The following is a 24,223-nucleotide window of genomic DNA, read 5'->3' as shown; positions in this document are numbered from 1 at the left end:
CACAATTTACTATCAAGTTTTAGAAGATAAATAGATTGTATGCTTGTAATTTAATGAAGATGACAATTTACTACTAAAAAGTATTTATATATAAGTAACTAAACCCCATTACCTTATAAATATCCAAAAATCCACATTGGTGGTCAAATCTTGTGTACAATTCATTCAGCATGCTGATTACTTGCATGGGGGTACACTGGGCACATATGGCTGTGAAGCCAACAATGTCTGAAAAGAGCATGGTGACATCATCAAACTTTCTGGCTTGCACTTGCTGCCCTTGCCACAATTGCTGGGCTACATCACCAGGGAAAATAGAATATAGAAGATCCACTGTTTTTTTTTTCTCTTCTTCTAGGGCCTGGTGAGTTCTTTCTAAAGTTGCTTTTAATTTATCCATCCTCTTCTTCAAGCCATCTTGGGCCTTTGCCTGCTCACCAACCAAAATTACATCACGGGTAGCATCATGGATAGGGATGTCCGAGAGATGCAGCCCTCGTCCCATGAGTTCATCCAACTTGTCCACACATGGAGAACCCAAGAATAAAATAGAATTTGATTCTGAGACATGGATCATTTGTCCTTTAACTTCCATCACCTGCAAAATTAACACAGAATTTTGATCAGCACTATTCACATAGTAGGTTCACAAAAATTAACTTATTGTCTGATGGAGAGCAAGAATAAGAAATTAGCTCTATTGAATTTCTGCATTCATATAGGCAAATTTAAATGTGATTTATGGCCAATATAAGTTATGATTCTAAATAGAAACAGTTGTTATTGTTTCTCACTTGGTCACTTTCTTAACACAATGGAAAGGAAGGAAGATCAATGAGAAATGAAACAGGAAAACATTTTCAGTCAAAATGAAATTGCACCCAGGTACATCATGAAACTGGTTCATGAGCCAGTTCAAAAACTTTCAACCTGCTTAGTAATAGTAGAATTAGGATAAATCCATCTGTCAATATAACTGCCTTTAACTGTCATTAAAATAATACTCAGAAAATAAGTCCAGGAGACTAAATGAATACAAATAATTGTTTAGCCTTATGTAAGTCATTTTTCACCAGCTGTAGTCCTATGAAAATATATTAGATTTTGCACTGACTAGATTAGTTGACAATTCATTTGTTCTTAAAAATAAAAAATTATACTAGATGTCATTAAGCCAGTATTACCAGAAAATAACAATCAACTAGCATGTTCAATATAAGCTAAAAATAGCCCTCCAAGTTGGGACAGTATTAAAGGAATTCAGTTAATAAGAAAAAGAATCTGAAGATGTAGTAATTTAAATCTATCCCTCCTTTCTGTACTATTTGACTGGAGAATTTGAGAACTGATGTTTAATGAAAAATTTCATGAACACTGGTTTATGCTATTTTAGCTTGGTTCCCCAAGGAACACTCAGAGGGGATAAGCATCAGTAGGGAAGGAAGGAAGACTTAGGATATGGTTATGCAAATATAGTTATTTGGGTTAGGATAAGATATTTCAGCACATCTGGAGAGGAAGCTAGTTGTAATTACCTGGAGAGAACAGCCTATAAGTAGACCAACTGACTGTGCAACAGTTTTATCTATGTCACTTTCCCCAACTACATGGAATGTGTTCAATACATTTATTTTCTTTTGTTCTTCATAGCATGAAGTAGTTAGGCTAGTTGATGAAATTGGAGGCATAGAACAAATATGGGGTAAAACTAAAGAGATTTGGATTTGTAAGCCTGCAAATGTTTTACTTTGTTCCCCCTGCACCATTTACCAAGATCTAGTCTACATAAGGAAATAAAATTGAATCCTTGCTTCATGTTATATTTTTAATGAAATGAAATATTCACTTTTTTATATAAAGATTCTGCAAGTGTTCAGTATTTCAGCATTTTTTACATAATAATCTCATTTATTCATTGAAGTGTTTATTGAGTGATTGCTATTTACTAGTACTTCTCTGGATGATAAGCATAAAAAGATAAAACAAGTTTCCTCTTTTCAAAGCTAGCACAGAATGGAAGGGAGAGCCAAATCTATATAGCCCATAGAATAGAATGAAGAAGACCCTTCAATTCCCAATTTAACGTGGGCTCTCAAAAGACTACAGGCTATAGTTTGAATACAAAGAAAGTAATTATCCTGAAAAGTATTTCCAGATTATTACATATATGCCTGATATGCTTTTTTGGGGGAGGGGTTTGTTAGTGATATATACTTGTTAGAATATTAAAGGTGTAATAAAGAAGATACACATATTGTATAACCTCATAGTTCAAAAATTAGTACTTTAATTTTTTTTCTTATGATTTAAGGCAAACCTCTGATATTCATAGATTTAGACCTCCATCTGGTCTCTCCCTTTTTTTCCTCAGATTTCTTTCTAATTATTTTCTTTTCCTTCTACATCTTACTTTCTTCTCCCTTCTCCTCTTTGTTCTTTGACCTTACTTTTTTTTTTTCTCCCATAATATGCTATCTTCATTCAGTCTTTATCTCTCCTGCTTGTCTGGTTTTCTTTCTCATCACTGGTTTCTTTCATCTTCCTCACTGGTGTTTCCTTTTTCTTTTTCTTTCTCTTTTTTCCCTATGTATTAATCTCCACATTTACCATCACAAATGGACCTTTTTCTTTTCCACCTTTGCTTTCACCTCCCTTTTTATTTTAAATATGAAATCAGTATATGTATACAGGCATAAACATTATACATTATTTGCTATGTGTAATAAATAAGAGTGCTTTTCTTTAACTTACAAAGAAGCTGAATGCAATATGTTATATTCCACCTCAAAAAAACAAAATATATTCTTGATTTATATATGGCATTAGTTCATTTTTTGAAGTCTCTGAATCAGCAGAGCCTGAGAGAATAAAATAATCTATTACTTCTTACATAACAGAAAAAAAATTCATGAAAGAGATACCACAATATACACAGTATATAACTTAATTTTAGAATATTTTTCATCAGTGAATTTTTTCCTTATTTATAATTGGGCAAATATCACTGGAGCATTTGTGTCTCTGTCATAAATGCAGGTTTAGCCTAATTGGAAAATAATATAAATTAGTATTCTTGAATTGTTTTTGCTTTATTATAATTATAAATTCAGATATTCACCATGATTGCATTTATTGATTTAGCAGTATGTACAACTATTACAGGAACTATGTATTTTTATGTGGAGGAGACAAATTTGTGAAAAACTACATGAAATTAAAACATCTCCTTAAGGTTTTATTGCATTCTAAATTATATTAAAGGGCTTCACTGGTGGTGCAGTGGTTGAGAGTCTGCCTGCCGATGCGGGGGACATGGGTTCGTGCCCCGGTCCGGGAGGATCCCATATGCCACGGAGCGGCTGGGCCCATGGGCCATGGCTGCTGGGCCTGCACGTCTGGAGCCTGTGCTCCGCAGCAGGAGAGACCGCAGTGGTGAGAGGCCCGCGTACCGCAAAAAAAAAAAAAAATTATATTAGTTTTAATAAAATAACATAAGGCATAATGAAAATAAACTGTCTTTAAATCTATCAGATTTCATAAATTGGTAAGCATAATACAGGGGAATGGGCTAAAAAATAGAATGGAGCTGACAGAGGATAGAATCAGTGAGGATAGTTCCATAGAATTTACTCAATCTGAACAAGGAAAATAGACTGAAAAAAATAAACAGAGCTTCAGGGACCTGTAGCAAAATAACAAAAAATCCAATATTCACATTATGGGAGTCCTAGAAGCATTTGAAGTAACAATGGCTGAAAGTGTCTCAAATCTGATAGAAGATATAAATGCTCAGAATCAACAAGCTATGTGAGTCTCTAGTAGGATAAAACCAAAGAAATCAATTTCAAGACATATTGTAATTAAATTGTGAAAACTAAATTCAAAGAAAATATCTTGAAAACAGTCACAGAGAAAAGATGCATTGCTTGTAGGGAACACTAATTTGAATGGCAGTTGATTTCTCATCTGAAACTATGGAGGTCAAAAGAAAGCAGTACTTTTTTTTAGATACTGCAAGAAAAGAAGTGTCAATTGCGAATTCTATGTCTGGGGTAACTACTCTTGAAAAATGAAGGGGGAATAAAGACATTGTCAATTGAAGGAAAGCTAAAAGTCTTTGTCCTAACAGAACAGCTAAAGAAAGATCTTAAAATTGAATGAAATAAGAGAAATAATGTTCTAAGGAGAATCAGGAAGGGAGAAAAGAAAAGGATGGAAAGACTAAAAATACTGGTAAGTACAACAGATTATCCTTCTCCTCATAAGCTGTCTAAATCACATGTGATGATTGCAACAAAAATTATAACGCTAATGATTCTCATTACAAGTGTCCTCCTTATAAGAGAAAAGCAGAGGGAGATTATACACACACACACACACACACACACACACACACACGAACACAGTGTAAAACAGAGACAAAGATTGGAGTGATGCAATCACAAACCAAGAAATACCAAGGCATGCCAGTAGGCACCAGAAGCTAGAAGGGTCAAGAAACCTATTCTCCTCCAGATCCTGTGGAAAGAGCAAGGAGCTATCCACACTTTGATTTTAGATTCTGACCTCTAGGGCTGTGAAAGAATAAATTTCCGTTGTCTTACACTACCCAGTTTGTGGTTATTTGTTACAGTAGCCACAGGAAACTGATACAGATCAGAACAACAAACTCAACAAATAAGATCTAATTGACAGATATAGGGTGATCCACCCAACAGCAGGAGAATACATGTTTTTCAAAGAACCTGTGTAACATACACTAAGATTGACCATATTGTAGGCCATGAAAAAAACTCCACAACAAATTTTAAAAATTCAAATTATATGGAATATGTTCTCTGACCACATGGAATAAAACTAGAAATAAAGACATATTCATAATAGCCAAACATTGAAAACAATCCAGACGTATTACAGTGGGTGAATGGTTAAACGAAACATGAGACACTATTCAGCAATATAAAGAAATTATCTATTGATATAGGCAAAATATTAGGTAAACTTGTAGGTAATTATGATAAATGAAAAATTGCTGGGGGAGGAACCAAGATGGCGGAGTAGAAGAATGTGCTCTCACTCCCTCTTGCGAGAACACCAGAATCAAAACTAGCTGCTGGACAATCATCGACAGAAAGACACTGGAACTTACACACAAATATACCCCACATCCAAAATCAAAGGAGAAGCCACAATGAGATGGTAAGAGGGGCACAATCACAGTAAAATCAAATCCCATAACTGCTGGGTGGATGACTCACAGACTGGAGAACACTTATACGACAGAACTCCACCCACTGGAGTGAAGGTTCTGAGCCCCATGTCAGGCTTCCCAACCTGGGGGTCTGGCAATGGGAGGAAGAATTCCTAGAGAATCAGACTTTGAAGCCTAGTGTGAATTGATAGCAGGACTTTGAAAGGACTGGGGGAAACAGAGACTCCACTCTTGGAGGTCACACACAAAGTAGTGTCCGCATCAGGACCCAGGGGAAGGAGCAGTGACCCCAGGGGAGGCTGAACCAGACCTACCTGCTAGTGTTGGAGGGTCTCCTGCAGAGGTGGGCAGTGGCTGTGGCTCACCGTGGGGATATGGACACTGGCAGCAGAAGTTCTGGGAAGTACTCCTTGGCGTAAGCCCTCCCAGAGTCTGTCATTAGCCCCACCAAAGTGGCAGGTAGGCTTCAGTGTTGGGTTGCTCAGGCAAAACAACCAACAGGGAGGGAACCCAGCCCCACCCATCAACATTCAAGTGGATTAAAGTTTTAATGAGCTGTGCCCAACAGAGCAAGAGTCAGTTCCACCCACAACCAGTCGCTCCTATCAGGAAACTTACACAAGTCTCTTAGATAGCCTCATCCATCAGAGGGCAGATAGCAGAAGCAAGAAGAACTACAATCCTGCAGCCTGTGGAACAAAAAACACATTCACAGAAAGATAGATAAGATGAAAAGGCAGAGGGCTATGTACCAAGTGAAGGAACAAGATAAAACCACAGAAAAACAACTAAATGAAGTGCAGATAGGCAACCTTCCAGAAACAGACTTCAGAATAATGATAGTGAAGACGATTCAGGACCTCAGGAAAAGAATGGAGGCAAAGATTGAGAAGATGCAAGAAATGTTTAACAAAGACCTAGAAGAATTAAAGAACGAACAAACAGAAATGAACAATTCAAAAACTGAAATGAAAACTACACTAGAAGGAATCAATAGCAGAATAACTGAGGGAGAAGAACAGATAAGTGACCTGGAAGACAGAATGGTGGAATTCACTGCTGCAGGACAGAATAAAGAAAAAAGAATGAAAAGAAATGAAAAGAGCCTAAGAGACATCTGGGACAACATTAAATGCAACAACATTTTCATTATAGGGGCCCCAGAAGGGAGAGACAGAAAGGACCAGAGAAAATATTTGAAGAGATTATAGTCGAAAACTTCCCTAACATGGGAAAGGAAATAGCACCCAAGTCCAGGAAGTGCAGCGAGTCCCATACAGGATAAACCCAAGGAGAAACACACCGAGACACAAAGTACTCAAATTGGCAAAAATTAAAGACAAAGAAAAATTATTGAAAGCAGCAAGGGCAAAATGAAAAATAATACACAAGGGAACTCCCATAAGGTTAACAGCTGATTTCTCAGCAGAAACTCTACAAGCCAGAAGGGAGTGGCATGACATACTTAAAGTGAAGAAAGGGAAGAACCCACAACCAAGATTACTCTACCTGGCAGTTGAATGGATACAAAAACAAGACCTGTATATGTGCTGTCAACAAGAGACCCACTTCAGACCTAGGGACACATACAGACTTAAAATGAGGGGATGGAAAAAGATATTCCATGCAAATGGAAATCAAAAGAAAGTTAGAGCAGCAATACTCATATCAGATAAAATAGACTTTAAAATAAAGAATGTTACAAGAGACAAGGAAGGACACTACATAATGATCAAGCAATCAATCCAAGAAGAAGATATAACAATTATAAATATATATTCACCCAACATAGGAGCACGTCAATACATAAGGCAACTGCTAACAGCTATAAAAGAGGAAATCAACAGTAACACAATAGTGGAGGATTTTAGCACCGCACTTACACCAATGGACAGATCATCCAAAATGAAAATAAATAAGGAAACAGAAGCTTTAAATTAATGACAATGAAAACATGACGATCCAAAACCTATGGGATGCAGCAAAAGCAATTCCAAGAGGGAAGTTTATAGCTATAAAAGCCTACCTGAAGAAACAAGAAAAATCTCAACTAAACAATCTAACCTTACACCTAAAGGAACTAGAGAAAGAAGAACAAACGAAACCCAGAGTTAGCAGGAGGAAAGAAATCATAAAGATTTGAGCAGAAATGTCTAAAGCAATCTACAGATTCAATGCAATCCCTATCAAATTACCAATGGAATTTTTTACTAGAAATTTCTTTCTAGACCCAAAGTTTGTTTGGAGACGCAAAAGGCCCTGAATAGCCAAAGCAGTCTTGAGGGAAAAAAAACAGAGCTAGAGGAATCAGACTACTTGACTTCCGACTATACTACAAACCTACAGTAATCAAGACAGTATGGTGCTGACACAAAAACTGAAACATAGATCAATGGAACAAGATAGAAAGCCCAGAGATAAACACATGCACCTATGGTTAACTAATCTATGACAAAGGAGGCAAAGATATACAATGGAGAAAAGACAGTCTCTTTAATGAGTGGTTCTGGGAAAGGGAAAACTGGACAGCTACATGTAAAAGAATGAAATTAGAACAATCCCTAACACCATACACAAAAATAAACTCAAAATGGATTTGAGACCTAAATATAAGACTGGACACTATAAAACTCTTAGAGGAAAACATAGGAAGAACACCCTTTGACATAAATCACAGCAAGATATTTTTTGATCCACCTCCGAGAGTAATGGAAATAAAAACAAAAACAAATGGAACCTAACAAAACTTCAAAGCTTTTACACAGCAAAGGAAACCATAAACAAGACGAAAAGACAACACTCAGAATGGGAGAAAATATTTGCAAACGAATTAACAGACAAAGGATTAATCTCCAAAATATATAAACAGGTCATGCAGCGCAATATTAAAAAAACAAACAACCCAATCCAAAAATGCGCAGAAGACGTAAATAGACATTTCTCCAAAGAAGACATACAGATGGCCAAGAAGCACATGAAAAGCTGCCCAACATCACTAATTTTTAGAGAAATGCAAATCAAAACTACAATGAGGTATCACCTCACACCAGTTAGAATGGGCATCATCAGAAAATCTACAAACAACAAATGCTGGAGAGGGTGTGGAGAAAATGGTACCCTCTTGCACTGTTGGTTGTAATGTAAATTGATACAGCCACTATGGAGAAGAGTATGGAGGTTTGTTAAAAAACTAAAAATAGAATTACCATATGCTCCAGCAATCCCATTACTGGGCATACAACCTGAGAAAACCATAATTCAAAAAGACACAGGCACTCCAATGTTCATTGCAGCACTATTTACAATAGCTAGGTCATGGAAGCAACCTAAATGCCCATTGACAGATGAATGGATAAAGAAGATGTGGTACATATATACAATGGAACATTACTTAGCCATAGAAAGGAAAGAAATTGAGTTATTTGTTGAGACGTGGATGGACCTAGAGACTATCTTACAGAGTGAAGTAAGTCAGAAAGGGAAAAACAAATATCGTATATCAGTGCATATATGTGGAACCTAGAAAAATGGTACAGGTCAACCGGTTTGCAGGGCAGAAGTTGAGACACAGATGCAGAGAATAAATGTATGGACACCAAGGGGGGAAAACCACAGTGGGGTGGTGATGGTGGTGTGCTGAATTGGGTGACTGGGATTGACATGTATACTCTGATGTATATAAAATTGATGACTTAAAAAAAAAATTGATGACTAATAAGAACCTGCAGTATAAAAAAAGAAACAAACAAACAAAAAGAACAACTAATACTAAACTTTCTTTGGGTTATTTGTACAGAAATATGTTAATATAAATGCTTCAGACATTATATGAAATTTCTAAAAATCTTATATGTCTGGTATAATGTTATAAGTCATAATTCTAGTTATTACTTTAAAATGTATATCACAGAAATAATTAAATTTCCTTGTCAATTGCATTATTATGAACTTTCATCAAATCTTTAACCATGGTCATTTTTAAGTCTTTTTTCATTTACAGACAGTTCTGGGTGTACTCTGATGCTTTTGCAAAAATGTTCCCATAAAAGGGTTTCATGTTCAAGGAATTCATGGAAAAGACTCTGACAAGTACAGGTTTCTGGTAACTGACTATACTGCTGAACTGAATGAATAAGCATTTTCAGAACTCTAATGGAAAACTGATGAATTCATAAAAGTGCTAACAAAATATCAAGATGAAAAAATTAATTACATGGGACTGAGTGAACTGATGAGGATGATTATAATTTTTGTGACTTTCTGTTTGTATAAAAAAAAAATCCCACAAGGACTCAGAGGCAAAAAATATACAAATCAATTTTCACTGCAAAGTAAAGGAGCGGTTACAGTGGAGGATCACTGGACTGAATGTCAATATTATGACATAGTATGAGTGTGTTTCGTGTTTGGTAATTGCAATCATTGTTGCTTTTGTTGTGGTCATCCATTTACAATGCTTGGTGTCAGTTTATCTCTTGTAAAAATAAAATACAGTGTGTGTGTGTGAAAACAAAAACAAAAAACTGTAGTGTTAAAAAAATTGGAATAAATATATTACAGAAAATAAAAAAGTAAATAAATAAATAAAAGGTGGCAATTAATAGGAACAGAAAAAAAAGAAAAATTGCTCAGTTAATAAAGTAGAAGAGGTTTTGTTTTCTTTGCTTGCTTATTTATTTTTATCATTCAATTGTTGTTTGTGTTTTTATTTTTAGAATATATTTATCAAAGAAATAAGGTGTTTAGTAACAAAACCAATTTCACCCAGAGGACTGCTGATTTTTAAAAATTTCAACCTAAAATATCTGCATTTATAGTAGCTACAACCTTTAAAAAGTTTTGAAATGTTTTTATTTCTTTGACATGAATCCATCATTAAATATTCTTATTTAGAGAAACAATTTAAAAATTCTTAACTCAAGTACACTAAATATAATTTAATAGAAATTTAAAACATTTATTTATTTATTCACCTATTTCACAAATATTTATTTAATATCCATGACCTACCAGTACTGTGCTAAGCTCTTTAAATATGCAATAATTTAGGCAGAGAATTTTTGCATTTTTGCTAAATTTAACAGTAAATTGAACAGTAAAGTGTGTATGTATATGGAGGGATATTAACATCTAAGGCTAATTATTTACTGTATAGATTGAAATGTTGCCTTTGTTGAGATGAGATACAATAAAAGTCATACTGTTTATTGATGAAATCATTGCTGGTGTTTTTCTTTGCAAAAATAAATATGTAAATAAAAATAACCATTCAGACATTTTAATCTTTCTGTGCTCGTTTTATTTCCCATGCATTTGTATTTAGTTTCATTGTTATTCTTTACACCTCAGAAATTCATTCTCAAAATGGATTTGAATTCTGTTTTGATAGATAAGCCAGTAAAGCACATGACAAAATTGGTTTAATATTCCAAGATTAGATTCCATTTTTCTTTTTAAATCATGGCAGGATTCATATAATATTGAAAGGATATAGGTTACGCTTTATAGTTGAAAGAAGTTATATCTGCAAATTTTTTGTCATTCTGTTGAGAAATGCTTATGTTTTGTTTTTAGAGTCCTCATTCCTTTGGTATTTAACAAGCACTAAATTTCATACTATGTGGGGAATATTAAATTGATATGAAGTTTTTAATACCTTACCTACATAGACTGTCTTTTTTCCCAAAGGGTGCAAATGATTTCATTTTTTTTATCACATTCACACAAGCAGTAAATCACACACATTAAAGGAATAGCCTCTGGGGTGCCTTGTCACCACATTGTCACTCACACATCCCATGGAAGATTTTGGCTATATTTCTATATATCCAGTTTATAAAAATATACTTCAAAAAGCTATAATAAATTTTTGAACTACCACTAAAATTTTCTGCAAAAACAGGAAATTCTACTGTCTCTTTAAGGAAACATTACAAAAATGATTTTGCACAAAGTACTAACACATTATTACATGAGGATTAGTGAAGCCTCCTCATAGTATTATAATAGAGAGCCATTTAGATATGTAAAAAATATTGGCCTTTCTGGCCCAGCCAATTTAACATGAGAATATTCTGGTAAGGTCTTAAAGAAAAAAAAAAAACAACTAACTTTCAATTATCCAATTATATATGTGTTATGTAATTATCCATTTATATGTATGTGTTGTATGTGCACTTATATTAAAATAACTGTTCTCCCATACATAATCAGGGGGAGGATGGCAGATCAGGAGTGGATATTTGAAATATTGCTTAGTAATACAAATAAGGTTTTTGCATTTTGACTGGATTGTGTTAAATATGTAAAAGAAATAACTGGAGTTTGTGCTTAGACCCAAGTTGACAAAACCCTGTTCAATACTGAGAATCCTGGCTATTGGATAAGCAGAATTAAGGATAGTAGAGTACAGAAGGAACTTTCTAATGGAATAATAGGGTATTTGTTTAGTCTAGGGCACATACCATGGTTAAAGATATATGAAGAGCTGCAGAATCTAGTTTTTATATAGAGGATTGAAATTTTTATATAGAGGATTATTTCCAATAGATCTTTCTGTAATGATGGAAAATATGGTTAGTGGGGCTGATTTGATTTTCATTAATTTAAAGTAAAATGTATATTGCCACACACGGCTACCAGCTAAGCTACTGGACAGCATAGCTCTGAAGTAAAATTTGTGGGTCCCATATTTAATCCATCACTTGGTCAAGGTATTATCTCTAATTTGTTAGGGGTAAGAAACAATTTAATATTTGGGTCACACAGATGGTTTTTTCTTTTAACAATGTTACATAGAAAGTTTAAGAAAATATTATGTGTAGGAACTTTATTCAGCACTAAAGATAGAGTTGAGCTTAAGACAGTTATGGTCTCTGTCCCCCTGGAGCTTATATTCTAACAGAGGAGATGATATATATATTTTACAAAAGAAATGATATGGTTATGGAGGGCTGAGGGACCCTCTTGCTGCAGAACTAATAGATCCTGATTAAAAAAAAAATACTTATGAGCCATCTCTTAAGAGGTAGGAGAGGTTTCCAAGTACACCCCCACATAAGCACACTAGAAAAAGGAACAACCAAATCAAAACAAAGCAAACAAATAAAGAAAAAGTGAAACCTTGATCTGGACCCCTGACAGGGGCAGAGAGAAGCCAGGCTGTACTGAGAGCCATGTGGAGAGCACACTGCTATTGGGATTATGAGACTTGGGACATTTGTAAGATTAGGGAGCCTCATCAGATTCTTGACCTGAAGCTCCATCCTCAGAGAAGACTAGAGTGGTCCTCAGTCAACTGACATCTAAAACTTCCTCATCCTAGGCTCATAAGACTCTCAATACGATTAAGCTTGAGCAACGGACAAAAGCAAACAAACAATGAACACAAGATTTAGATGACAAAAAACTCTGAGTAATAGGATTGTCAGGTTCAGAATATAGAGCAGCTACATATTTGCAAGTAAGGATATAATTATAGAGAAAGACAAGCACCAAGAGACTAAAAGGAAGGAGCAGGCAGTTAAAAACTAAGAATAGATCATAATGTAAATGATAATAGTATTTACCTCAAACACTTGTAATGAAATAAATATACAGGTCTGTATACCATGTTGAGTACAATATCTGGCACAAATTAGCCTTCAATAACTGTTAGCTGACTTCACTGTGGCTTCTGAAACTACCTAAAATCTCCTAAATCAGAACCCCTTGTTGTTGGGCTGAGAAATTGATTATTTTTACAAGGACTACATGTGATTCTGAAAATTCACTAGACTTAGGAATTATTGTCTCAAATATCATCTTGTACAATCTAAGTGTAAATGAAGTGTAAGTAAAGAAAATGAGGGATGAAAAGGAAAGACAAATTGCATGGAAACACAAGGCAAGTTGGTAAAGGGCAAGGACTTGAAACAGACCTCTTGACATATACGGCCACATTTTAGATGGTTCACTGTCAGAAAGTATATTTTGAATTAAAAAAAAGAGTGAAATGTGAAGTTCAGTGATGACCTAAAGCTAGAACCTGAACAAGACCACCAAGTTGCCTATAAATATATTAATCAAAGGTGAATCACAAAACTGTTTCAACAAATGTTATAGACAGTTTTGTTTCAACAACTTTATAAATGACTTTCCTTCATACCTGTGGAAACTGGCACACTACTGCATTTTATGAGACAAATTATGTTTATTTTATTATCCAATTTGAGTATTTGAGTTTCTGGGTATATCCCAGAAATGTTTGCCAAAGGTCTTCTTGACAAATCCTGTTTGTGACTCAATAATATCTATTAATTATCACTTAGTTTATACATCATGTAGAATTTTCAAAATGTTTCCACACACATTGTTGCATTTTGTCTTCTTGACATTGTAAGGTGCACACAATCGAAGATACTGTAACTGAGAAAGCTAAGACCAGGGAGGGTTGAGTGAGTTGCTAGTTTAGTTGCACAGTTTAGTTTTGAAACTAAAAATGATCTGAGTTTAAAGCCTAGTTTCACCACTTGTTGGCTGAGTCACCATAGGCAGATCACATGTACTCTCAGGGCTCTAGCAACATCCTCTGTAATATTGAAATAACAACAATTTTAATAGAATAGCATTAGGACAAAGTTTAAATGAGATAATACACATAAAAAGTCTAGCCTAATACTTGCATATGCATTCACTCAATAATTTCTCTCTATTATTATTGTTACTGATGTTATTAATCATTATGAAATAAGATAATGATGATTTGGCTGGTGCTAGAGAGATATTACAAATAGGAAATGATAATAATATAATTATGTTGAAGAAATTATAATTGTAATACATTGTGTGCTCAATGCTCTGTGGTGACCTAAATGGGAAGGAAATTGAAAAAAAGAGGGGATATATACATATATAGCTGATTCACTTTGCTGTACAGTAGAAAATAAACTTGTAAAGCAACTATACTCCAATGAAAAGTAATAAAAATTATGTTTTATGAAGCTATATTACATAGGCATAGATTATAGATTATTTTCAGTAACAGTGAAACACTATAAACATATCTATAGTTTTATGTCTACAAATAGATTTCTACTTAAATGATACATGTTCTCAGTTAAGAAAAAAGTTTCACAAACCATACAAAATGCTACAATAATTAAAATATCACAGTGAAGGTTGACTTTGAATTGGCAAAATGTCTCAGACACACATTATCAGAATTTGTCTTTGTAAACTTCCCCATGAACTGAACAATGTGTAAGAATTCCTTGTCAAGATAATAGCATTCAGCTGAAGCAACATGTCCTGCAGGCTGTATATTATAGTGAAAAATGTAATAGCTCTTGGAATATGGCAAGGGAAGTATTCCAAGATGAGTGAAGGAAAAGCTTAAAGCCCCAGAGAGAAAGAAGGGCATAGCACATTTGAGGCACTTAAGAAGGTCCAGTATGATTACAACAGAGAACGAAAAGGGAATGACCAGGGTCTAGTCACAAGACCACACAACTGAGTTATGATCACTGGAATGTGAACCTAGCCCTTGTGATTCTCCAGTCCTCTCTACTCTTTCCTCTACTACCATGAAGGCCACGTGTCAAAGATGATGAAATCAGAAGGAGCCTGGGTTCTAAAGTCTCTTTTGCAACAGGGCTGCTCAGAAGACACCTAACCTGCCCCAGATCTATGATGTGAGCAAGAAATAAATTTTTACATAGTTAATGGACTGGGATTTGAAGATTATTATAGCCGCTAGCATTATTAACTTTGACTAATATACCAGATCCTGTAAAAGATCAGTTTCAGCCATCTCTTTTCACACGCTTGAGATGTGCTCTAGGCTTACACCTACTTCATGCTAGGACTTAGGTGAAAAGAATCAACTATGATTCTTTCTTATCGAACCCGATTATATTCACTATCATTCTAATTAATATCATTCCCATTTAAAGTTCTATGCTATCAGTGAATTAAAGAAGAGTCCTGAGATTAATACAGAGTTGAATCTGTAAGTGTGAAGCTAAAGCTTTGTTTAAAGAACTGGTTGGTTTTATGCTTATCCAATATGAATCATCATGAATTAGAACTTCACATCAATTTTTTTATCCTACTGAAACTAGATTGCATGTGTATTTTGTATTCCAGTAAGATGTTGTCAAAGCCTTTTAAGTATACTGTAAATAATTTAAATGGTTTCTTATATGTAAATGTTCACAAACAGCATAGAAATTAATACATTTATTTGGGGGTATTGAGGGAATATTCCTTCAAAAACTGAAAGTCTTCAGGGCAAAGTATGCATTAGAGACTTCATTCCTTTTTTGATGTTTATTTTCAATTTTAAATATAGCCTCTGATTTAATTTTACAGTAACCCACTTAATTTGAGCAAGTGTAAGAATGGAGACAAAAAAGTTAAGTGATGTGTCCAAGGTCTATGGCTAAGGAAACATAGAGATGGGACTAGAACATGGGTGGTCTCACCTTAGGTATGTCCTTTTCCTACATCTTTCACTCTTACCAAAAATGGACTCCTAAAAACTGCACATGTGTACATGTGTTATGGGAAACCCTCAGGAAATTCTTATATATCAGGCCCAAGAATCTCTGCACTGTCATGTAATGTTTGCTTGAATGTTTTCCTACTCTTGGTAATTAGATGGCATGACCAAACTTGACTCCACACCTTTAAAATGGAAATAATAAATAAACCTACCTAATAGTATTGCTATTTGGATACATATTGATTAATATTTACAAAGTACTCAGAATATTCAATGGTAAATAATAAACATGTATATGTTAAATAAAACTGCTTGGCTTGTGGTTGCTATGAGTAATTTTAGAACTCTTTAGCTCATCATCTACTATTGCCCTACAGACAATTAAGCTTTAATTACAATGAATTACAGGCTGTAGTAGTTTTCTAGGGCTACTGTAATAAATTAATGCAGAATGAGTGCTTTGAACAACAGAAATTTATTGCCTTAGTTCTGGAAACTAGAAGCCCAAGATCAAAGTTTTGGTGGGGCCATGGATACCTCTCTCCTGGCTTCTGGCTTGTGGTAGCATAATATTCACATGGTATTCTCCCTGTGTACATGTCAGTCTCTGTGTCCAAATTTTCAAACTTTATAAGGACACCAGTAAGGAGGCATCTGAGACGGTGGAGTAGAAAGACCCTGAGCACACCTCCTCTCACGAGCACACCAAAATCACTACTATCTGCAGAATGACCATTGATTAAAAAGACTGGAACCTGCCAGAAAAGATCTTCTACAACTAAAGACATAAAGGAGGAACCATAATGAGATGAGTAGGAGGGGTTGACTTGAGATACAATCAAATCCTATATCCCAAGGTGGGCGACCCACAACTTGGAGAATGATTATGTTGTACAGATGTTCCCACAGGAGTGAGAGTTCTGAGCCCCACATCAGGCCCCCCAGACAAGGGGTCTTACACCAGGAAGATGATCTCCCAGAGCATTTGCTTTGAATTCCAATGGAGCTTAATTTCAAGAGCCCCAAAGGAAATAGAGACTTCACTCTCGAAGGGAACAATCAAAATCTCATGCACACCAGAACTCCGGGCAAAAGCAATAATTTAATCAGAGCCTGAGCCAGATATACCTACTGTTCTTGGAGAGTCTCCCGGAGAAGTGGGGGGAGGCTCACCTGAGGGACATAGACACTGTGGCAGCCATATTTGGGAACATTTTACCACATGAACGCTACTGGTGGTGGGTGCCATTGTGGTTCATTAACGCCAAGACCTGGCCCCACCCAAAACCCTGTTGGCATCACTGCTGGGATACCTCAGCCCAAACAACTAACTGGGAAGGGACACAGCCCCACTCATCAGCAGAAAGGCTCCTAAAGATTTCCTGAGCCCATAGCTACCTCTAGACATGCCCCTAGATATGGCACTGCCCACCAGAGGATCAAGACACATCACCACCCACTAGTGGGCAAGCACTGGCACTTCCTTCCAGGAAGCTTGTACTAGCCACTAGACCAGTCTCACCCACCAGGGGGCAGACACCACATGCAAGAAAACTGATCTCACAGCCTGTGAAACCAGCGCACTCACAGCAGGTCAGACACTCCCCTGGGACCAGTGCACTAACAGGCCAATGCAAGTTTTGGGACACCCTGGACCCAATACCAAACTGTCAGGAACCATCACCCACCAGCACCAATGACCTAAAATGAGCTCTGTGATCCCTGACTCCAGAAACTGGCTCTGGCTGCCAGTAATCTGACACTAGCCCCAGGATTTGGCTTCACTTACTAGTGGGCAAGCAACAACTACAGAATCTTCAGGACCCTGACTCAGCCCACCAGGGAGTTAGCACCAGTCCTAGGACCCCATACGGTTCTGCAGTGAGCCATCTCATGACCAGGCCCCATTAAACAGCACCCAGCAGCATACACACAAGCTAGGACCTGGCAAACAACCAGGCTAGAGGGCCACCCAAAACTACCAGATGCCCCACATAGTCAGCCCACCACAACAGAAAGACCCACAAAGCCCTCTTAAGGGAAATCCCTAGACCATAGAGCTTAGTGAAAACAGGGGAGTGCACTGTTGGGACATATAGGACATCTTCTACAGAAGGCCATGTTTGCAAGTTTGGGAAAGGCAACTAACCTATCACATACATAAATATACAAATAGTAACTTAGAAAAAAAGTGAGGAAGCAGAGGAGCATGTTTCAGATGAAGGAACAAGATAAAACCCCAGAAGAACAGCTAAGTAATATAGAGATAGGCAATCTACCTGAGAAAGAGTTCAGAGTAATGATCATAAAGATGATCAAAGAACTTTGGAGAAGAATCGATGCACAGAGTGAGAAGTTATAAAATTTTAACAAAGAGTTAGAAAATATAAGGAAGACCCAAACAGAGGTGAAGGTTACGATAACGGAAATGAAAAATACAGTAAAAGGAATCAAAATTAGGCTAAATGATACAGAGGAAGAGAACAGTGAGCTGGAAGAAAAAGTAGTGAAAATCACTGCCTCTGAACAGAAAAACAAAAAAAGTATGAAAAGAAATGAGAACAGTTTAAGAGACCTCTAGGACGACATCAAGCACACTAACATGGCATTATAGGTCTCCCAGAAGGAGAAGAGAGAGAGAAAGGGACTGAGAACATATTTGAGAAACAACAGCTGAAAAATTCCAAAACCTGGGAAAGAAACAGTCACCCAAGTCCAGGAAGTGCAAAGAGTCTCATAGAGGATGAATCCAAAGAAGACACCAAGATGAACTGTAATTAAAATAACAAAAAATAAAGAAAGAGAAAATTAAAATCAGCAAGGTAAAAGAAATAAGTAATATAAAAAGGTACTCCCATAATGCCATCAGCTGATTTTTCAGCAGAAACTCGGCAGGCCAGAAGGGAGTGGCATAATATATTTAAACTGAAGAAAGGGAAAAACCGACAACCAGGAAGACTTTACCAAGTAAGGCTCTCATTCAGATTTGATGAGAAATCAATAACTTTACAGACAAGCAAAAATTGAAAGACTTCAGCACCAGCAAACCACCTTTACAACAAATGAAAAACAAAATTTTCTAGGCGAAAAAGAAAAGTCCACAAATCAAAGGAAGAAAATGATGAGATGAAGAAACCTCACTGGTAAAGGTAAACATACAGTAAAGACAGGAAATCACCCCACATAAAGCTAGTAGAAAGGGCAAAAGAAAAAAGTAGTAAAAATTTATATCCACAATAAGTAGTTAAGGGATACAGAAAACAATTACCTGTAAAATCGAATTCAAAATCACCTAAATCATCAAAGTCATCGAAAACAGTAATTGTGAGGGGAGGACAGTAAAAATGCAAGGTTTTTAAAGTGCATTTGAAGTTAAGAGAAAGCAAATTAAAACAATCATGTTTATATGTAGACTGCTATACAAAGACCTCATTGTAACTGCAAACCAAAAATGTAGAATACATATACACACAAAAAAGAAAAAGCAACCCAAACTTGAGAGTAAAGACAGTCATCAAACCAGAAGAGAATATAACAAAAGAAGGGGGAAAAAAAACCCCTACCAAAACAAAACTATTAATAAAATGACAATAAAAACATACATATTGATAGATAACTTAAATGTAAGCCAACTAAATGCTCCAACCAAAAGACAGAGAATACCTGAATGGATACAAAAAAAAAAAGACCTGCATATATGCTGCCTAGAAGGGAGTCACTTCAGATCTAGGGACACATACAGACTGAAAGGGAGAGGGTGGAAAAAGGCATTCCATGCAAATTGAAACCAATGAAAGCCAAAGTAGCAATATGTATATCAGACAAAATAAACTTTAAAATAAAGGCTATTACAAAAGACAATGATCATAATGATCATAATGATCAAGGGATCATCCAAAAAAAGTATAACAGTTGTAAATATTTATTCACCCAACTTAGGAGCACATCAATACATAAGGCAAATGCTAACCGCCATAAAAGGGGAAATTGACAGTAACACAATAATATTAGGTGACTTTAACACCTACTTACACCAATTGACAAACCATCCAAACAGAAAATAAATGAGGAAACACAAGCTTTAAGTGACACATTAGACCAGATGGACTTAATTGATATTTATAGGACATTCCATCCTAAAAAAACAAAATACACTTTTTTCTCAAGTGCGCAAGGAACATTCTCCAGGATAGATCATATCTTGGGTCACAAATCAAGCTTTGGTAAAATTCAGAAAATTGAAATTCTATCAAGCTTCCTTTCTGACCACAACGGTATGAGATTAGATATCAATTACAGGAAAAAAACTGTAAAAAATACAAACATCCGGAGGCTAAACAATACACTACTAAATAATTAAGAGATCACTGAAGAAATTAAAGAGGAAATCAAAAAATACCTAGAAACGAATGACAATGAAAACATGATGACCCAAAGCCTATGGGATTCCGCAAAAGTAATTCTGAAAGGAAAGTTAATAGCAATACAATCCTACCTCAAGAAACAAGAAAAATCTCAAATAAACAACCTAACCTTACACCTAAAGCAATTAAAGAAAGAAGAATAAAAAAGCCCAAGGTCAGCAGAAGGGAAGAAATCATAAAGATCAGATCAGAAATAAACAAAACAGAAATGAGGGAAACAATAGTAAAGATCAATAAAAGTAAAAGCTGGTTGTTTGAGAAGATAAACAAATGGATAAACCATTAGCCAGACTCATCAGGAAAAAAATGGAGAAGACTAAGATCAACAGAATTAGAAATTAAAAAGGAGAAGTAACAACTGACACTGCAGAAATACAAAGGATCATGAAACATTACTACAAGCAACCATATGCCAATAAAATGGACAACCTGGAAGAAATGGAGAAATTCTTAGAAAAGCACAACCTTCTGAGACTGAACCAGGAAGAAATAGAAAATATAAACAGACTAATCACAAGAACTGAAATTGAAACTGTGATTAAAACCTTCCAACAAACAAAAGCCCAGCACCAGATGGCTTCACAGGCAAATTCTATCAAATATTTAGAGAAGAGCTAACACCTATCCTTCTCAAACTCTTCAAAAATATAGCAGAGGGAGGAACACTCCCAAACTCATTCTATGAGGCCACCATCACCCTGACACCAAAGCCAGACAATGATGTAACACAAAAAGAAAACTACAGGCCAATATCACTGATGAATATAGACGCAAAACCCCACAATAAAATACTAGCAAACAGAATCCAATGGCACATTAAAAGGATCATACACCATGATCAAGTGAGGTTTATCCTAGGAATGCAGGCTTCTTCAATACACGCAAATCAATCAATGTGATACACCATTTTAACAAATTGAAGGATAAAAACCATAAGATACTCTCAATAGATACAGAAAAAGCTTTTGACAAAATTCAACACACACTTATGATAAACACTCTCCAGGAAGTGGGCAAAGAGGGAATATACCTCAACACAATAAAGGCCATATATGACAAACCCACAGCCAACATCATTCTCAATGTGAAAAACTGAAACCATTTTCTCTAAGATCAGGAAAAAGACAAGGGTGCCCACTCTCACCACTGTTACTCAACATAGTCGTGGAAGTTTTAGCCATGGCAAACAGAGAAGAAAAAGAAATACAAAAGAAACCAAGTTGGAAAAGAAGAAGTAATACTGTCACTGTTTGCAGATGACATGATACTATACATAGAAAATCCTAAAGATGCCACCAGAGAACTACTAGAGCTCATCAATGAATTTGGTAAAGTAGTAGGATACAAAATTAATGCACAGAAATCTCTTGCATTCCTATATACTAACAACAAAAATCAGAAAGAAAAATAAACATTCCCATTTACCATTGCAACAAAAAGAATAAAATACCTAGGAATAAACCTACCTAAGGAGGCAAAAGAACTGTATGCAGACAAGTATAAGATGCTGATGAAAGAAATCAAAGACAATACAAACAGATGGAGAGATATACCATGTTCTTGGATTGGAAGAATCAACATTTTGAAAATGACTTTACTACCCAAAGCTATCTACAAAATCAATGCAATCCCTATCAAATTACCCATGGCATTTTTCACAGAATTAGAGCAAAAAATTTACAATTAGTATGGAAACACAAAAGACCCCGAATAGCGAAAGCAATCTTGAGAAAGAAAAAAGGAGCTGGAGGAATCAGGCTCCCTGACTTCAGACTATACTACAAACTTACAGTAATTAAGACAGTATGGTACTGGCACAAGCACAGAAATATAGATCAGTGGAACAGAATAGAAAGCATAGAAATAAACCCATGCACTTATGGTAACCTAATTTATGACAAAGGATGCAAGAATATACAATGGAGAAAAGAAAGTCTCTTCAGTAAATGGTGCTGGAAAAAATGGACAGCTACATGTAAAAGAATGAAATTAGAATACGACCTTACACCATACACAAAAATAAAATTGAAATGGATCAAGAACCTAAATGCAAAGCCAGATATTATAAAACTCTTAGAGGAAAACATAGGCAGAACACTCTTTGACATAAGCTGCAACAAGATCTTTTTCAACCCATCTCCTAGTGGAATGGAAATAAAAACAAAAATAAACAAATGGGAACTAATAAAACTTAAAAGCTTTTGCACAGCAAAGGAAACCATAAACAAGATGAAAAGATGACCCTCAGAATGGGAGAAAATATTTGCAAATGAAGCAACTGACAAAGGATTAATCTCCAAAATATACAAGCTGCTCATGCAGCTCAATATCAAAAAACAAACAACCCAATCCAAAAATAGGCAGAAGACTGTAATAGACATTTCTCCAAAGAAGACATACAGATTTCCAACAAACACATGAAACGATGCTCAACATCACTAATCATTAGAGAAATGCAAATCAAAACCGCAATGAGGTATCACCTCACACTTGGTCAGAATGGCCATCATCAAAAATTCTAGGAATAATAAATGCTGGAGAGGGTGTGGAGTAAATGCAACCCTCCTGCACTGTTGGTGGGAATGTAAATTGATACAGCCACTGTGGAGAACAGTATGTAGATTCCTTAAGAAACTAAAAATAGAACTACCATATGAACCAGCAATCCCACTACTGGGCATATACCCAGAGAAAACCATAATTCAAAAAGATACATGTACCACAGTGTTCAATGCAGCACTATTTATAATAGCCAGGACATGGGAGCAACCTAAATGTCCACTGACAGATGAATGGATAAAGAAGATGTGGCACATATATACAGTGGAATATTACTCAGCTTTAAGAAGGAATGACACTGAGTTCTTTGTAGTGAGGAAGATGGATCTAGAGTCTGTCATACAGAGTGAAGTAAGTCAGAAAGAGAAAAACAAATATTGTATGCTAATGCATATATGTGGAATCTAGAAAAATGGTACTGATGAACCTAGTGGTAGGGCAGGTATAAAAATGCAGACGTACAGAACAGACAGGACACGGGGGTGGGGAAGTCGAGGCTGGGACATAGTTTGAGTAGCAGTGACATATATATACTACCAAATGTAAAATAGCTAGCTAGTGGGAAGCTGTTGCATAGAACAAGGAGATCAGCTCAGTGATCTGTGATGACCTAGAGGGGTGGGATATGGAGGGTGGGAGGGAGGTTCAAATTGGAGGGGATATGTGTATACATATAGCTGATTCATTTTGTTGTACCTCAGAAACTAACATAACATTGTAAAGCAGTTATACTCCAATAAAGATGTATTTTTTAAAAAAAGGGAATCAATACAAGAAGAAGATATAACAATTGTAAATATAAATGCACCCAAATGCCGCACATAAATATATAAGGGAAACATTAATAGACTAAAAGGAGAAATTGACATTAACACAATAATAGTAGGGGACTTTAACACCCCATTTTCCAGTTTGGGGTATCTACTTCAGTTTCTTTCATCAGTGTTTCATAGTTCTCAGAGTGTAGGTTTTTCACCTCCTTAATTAAGTTTATTCCTAAGTATTTTTATGTGATTTTAAACAGGATTATTTTTTTTTACTTTCCCTTTCTAACATCATTATTATTAGTATATAGAAATCAACAGATTTCTGTACATTAATCTTGTATCCCCCAACTTTGTGGAATTTATTAGTTCTAACAATTTTGGGGTAGAGACTTTAGGCCTTTTATATAAAGTATCATATCATCTGAGCCTCTTCCCTTTCAATTTGGATTCCTTATATTTCTTTTTTTGTGTGTGATTTCTGTGGCTAGAAATCTCAATACTATGTTAAATAGAAGCAGCGAGAGTGGGCCTCTTTGTCTTCTTCCTGACCCACAAATGGGAGGTAGGCAACCCACAAATGGGAGGATAACTACAAATGCAGAGGTTTCACCTAAAGAGCAAGGTTTCTGAGTCCCACAATGGGCTCCCCAGACCAGGAGTTTCACACTGGGAAGCTGAGTCCCCAGAAAGTTTGGCTTTGAAGGTGAGTGGCACCTACTTTCAGGAGAGCCAGAGGACCATGGGAAATAGAAGCTCCACTCTTAAAGGGCACACCCAA

The 24,223-nt window shown here is 35.8% G+C and overlaps 1 protein-coding gene across 1 annotated transcript in view; it reads right to left on the bottom strand.

Annotated features, from left to right (window-relative positions):
* GUCY1A2 (guanylate cyclase 1 soluble subunit alpha 2) overlaps positions 1 to 24,223 on the bottom strand; it is a 395,366-nt gene that overhangs the window by 215,131 nt on the left and 156,012 nt on the right. The window contains exon 5 of the mRNA XM_024768900.1: positions 113 to 598. Coding sequence (XP_024624668.1) covers positions 113 to 598 — 486 coding nt within the window. The remainder of the gene's footprint in view (positions 1 to 112; positions 599 to 24,223) is intronic.

The sequence above is a fragment of the Neophocaena asiaeorientalis genome, unplaced genomic scaffold (assembly GCF_003031525.2).
Source record: "Neophocaena asiaeorientalis asiaeorientalis breed wild unplaced genomic scaffold, Neophocaena_asiaeorientalis_V1.1 scaffold151, whole genome shotgun sequence".
Lineage (NCBI taxonomy): Eukaryota > Metazoa > Chordata > Mammalia > Artiodactyla > Phocoenidae > Neophocaena > Neophocaena asiaeorientalis.
Note: the sequence above shows the minus strand (reverse complement) of the source record. Positions and strands in the feature narration are given on the sequence as shown.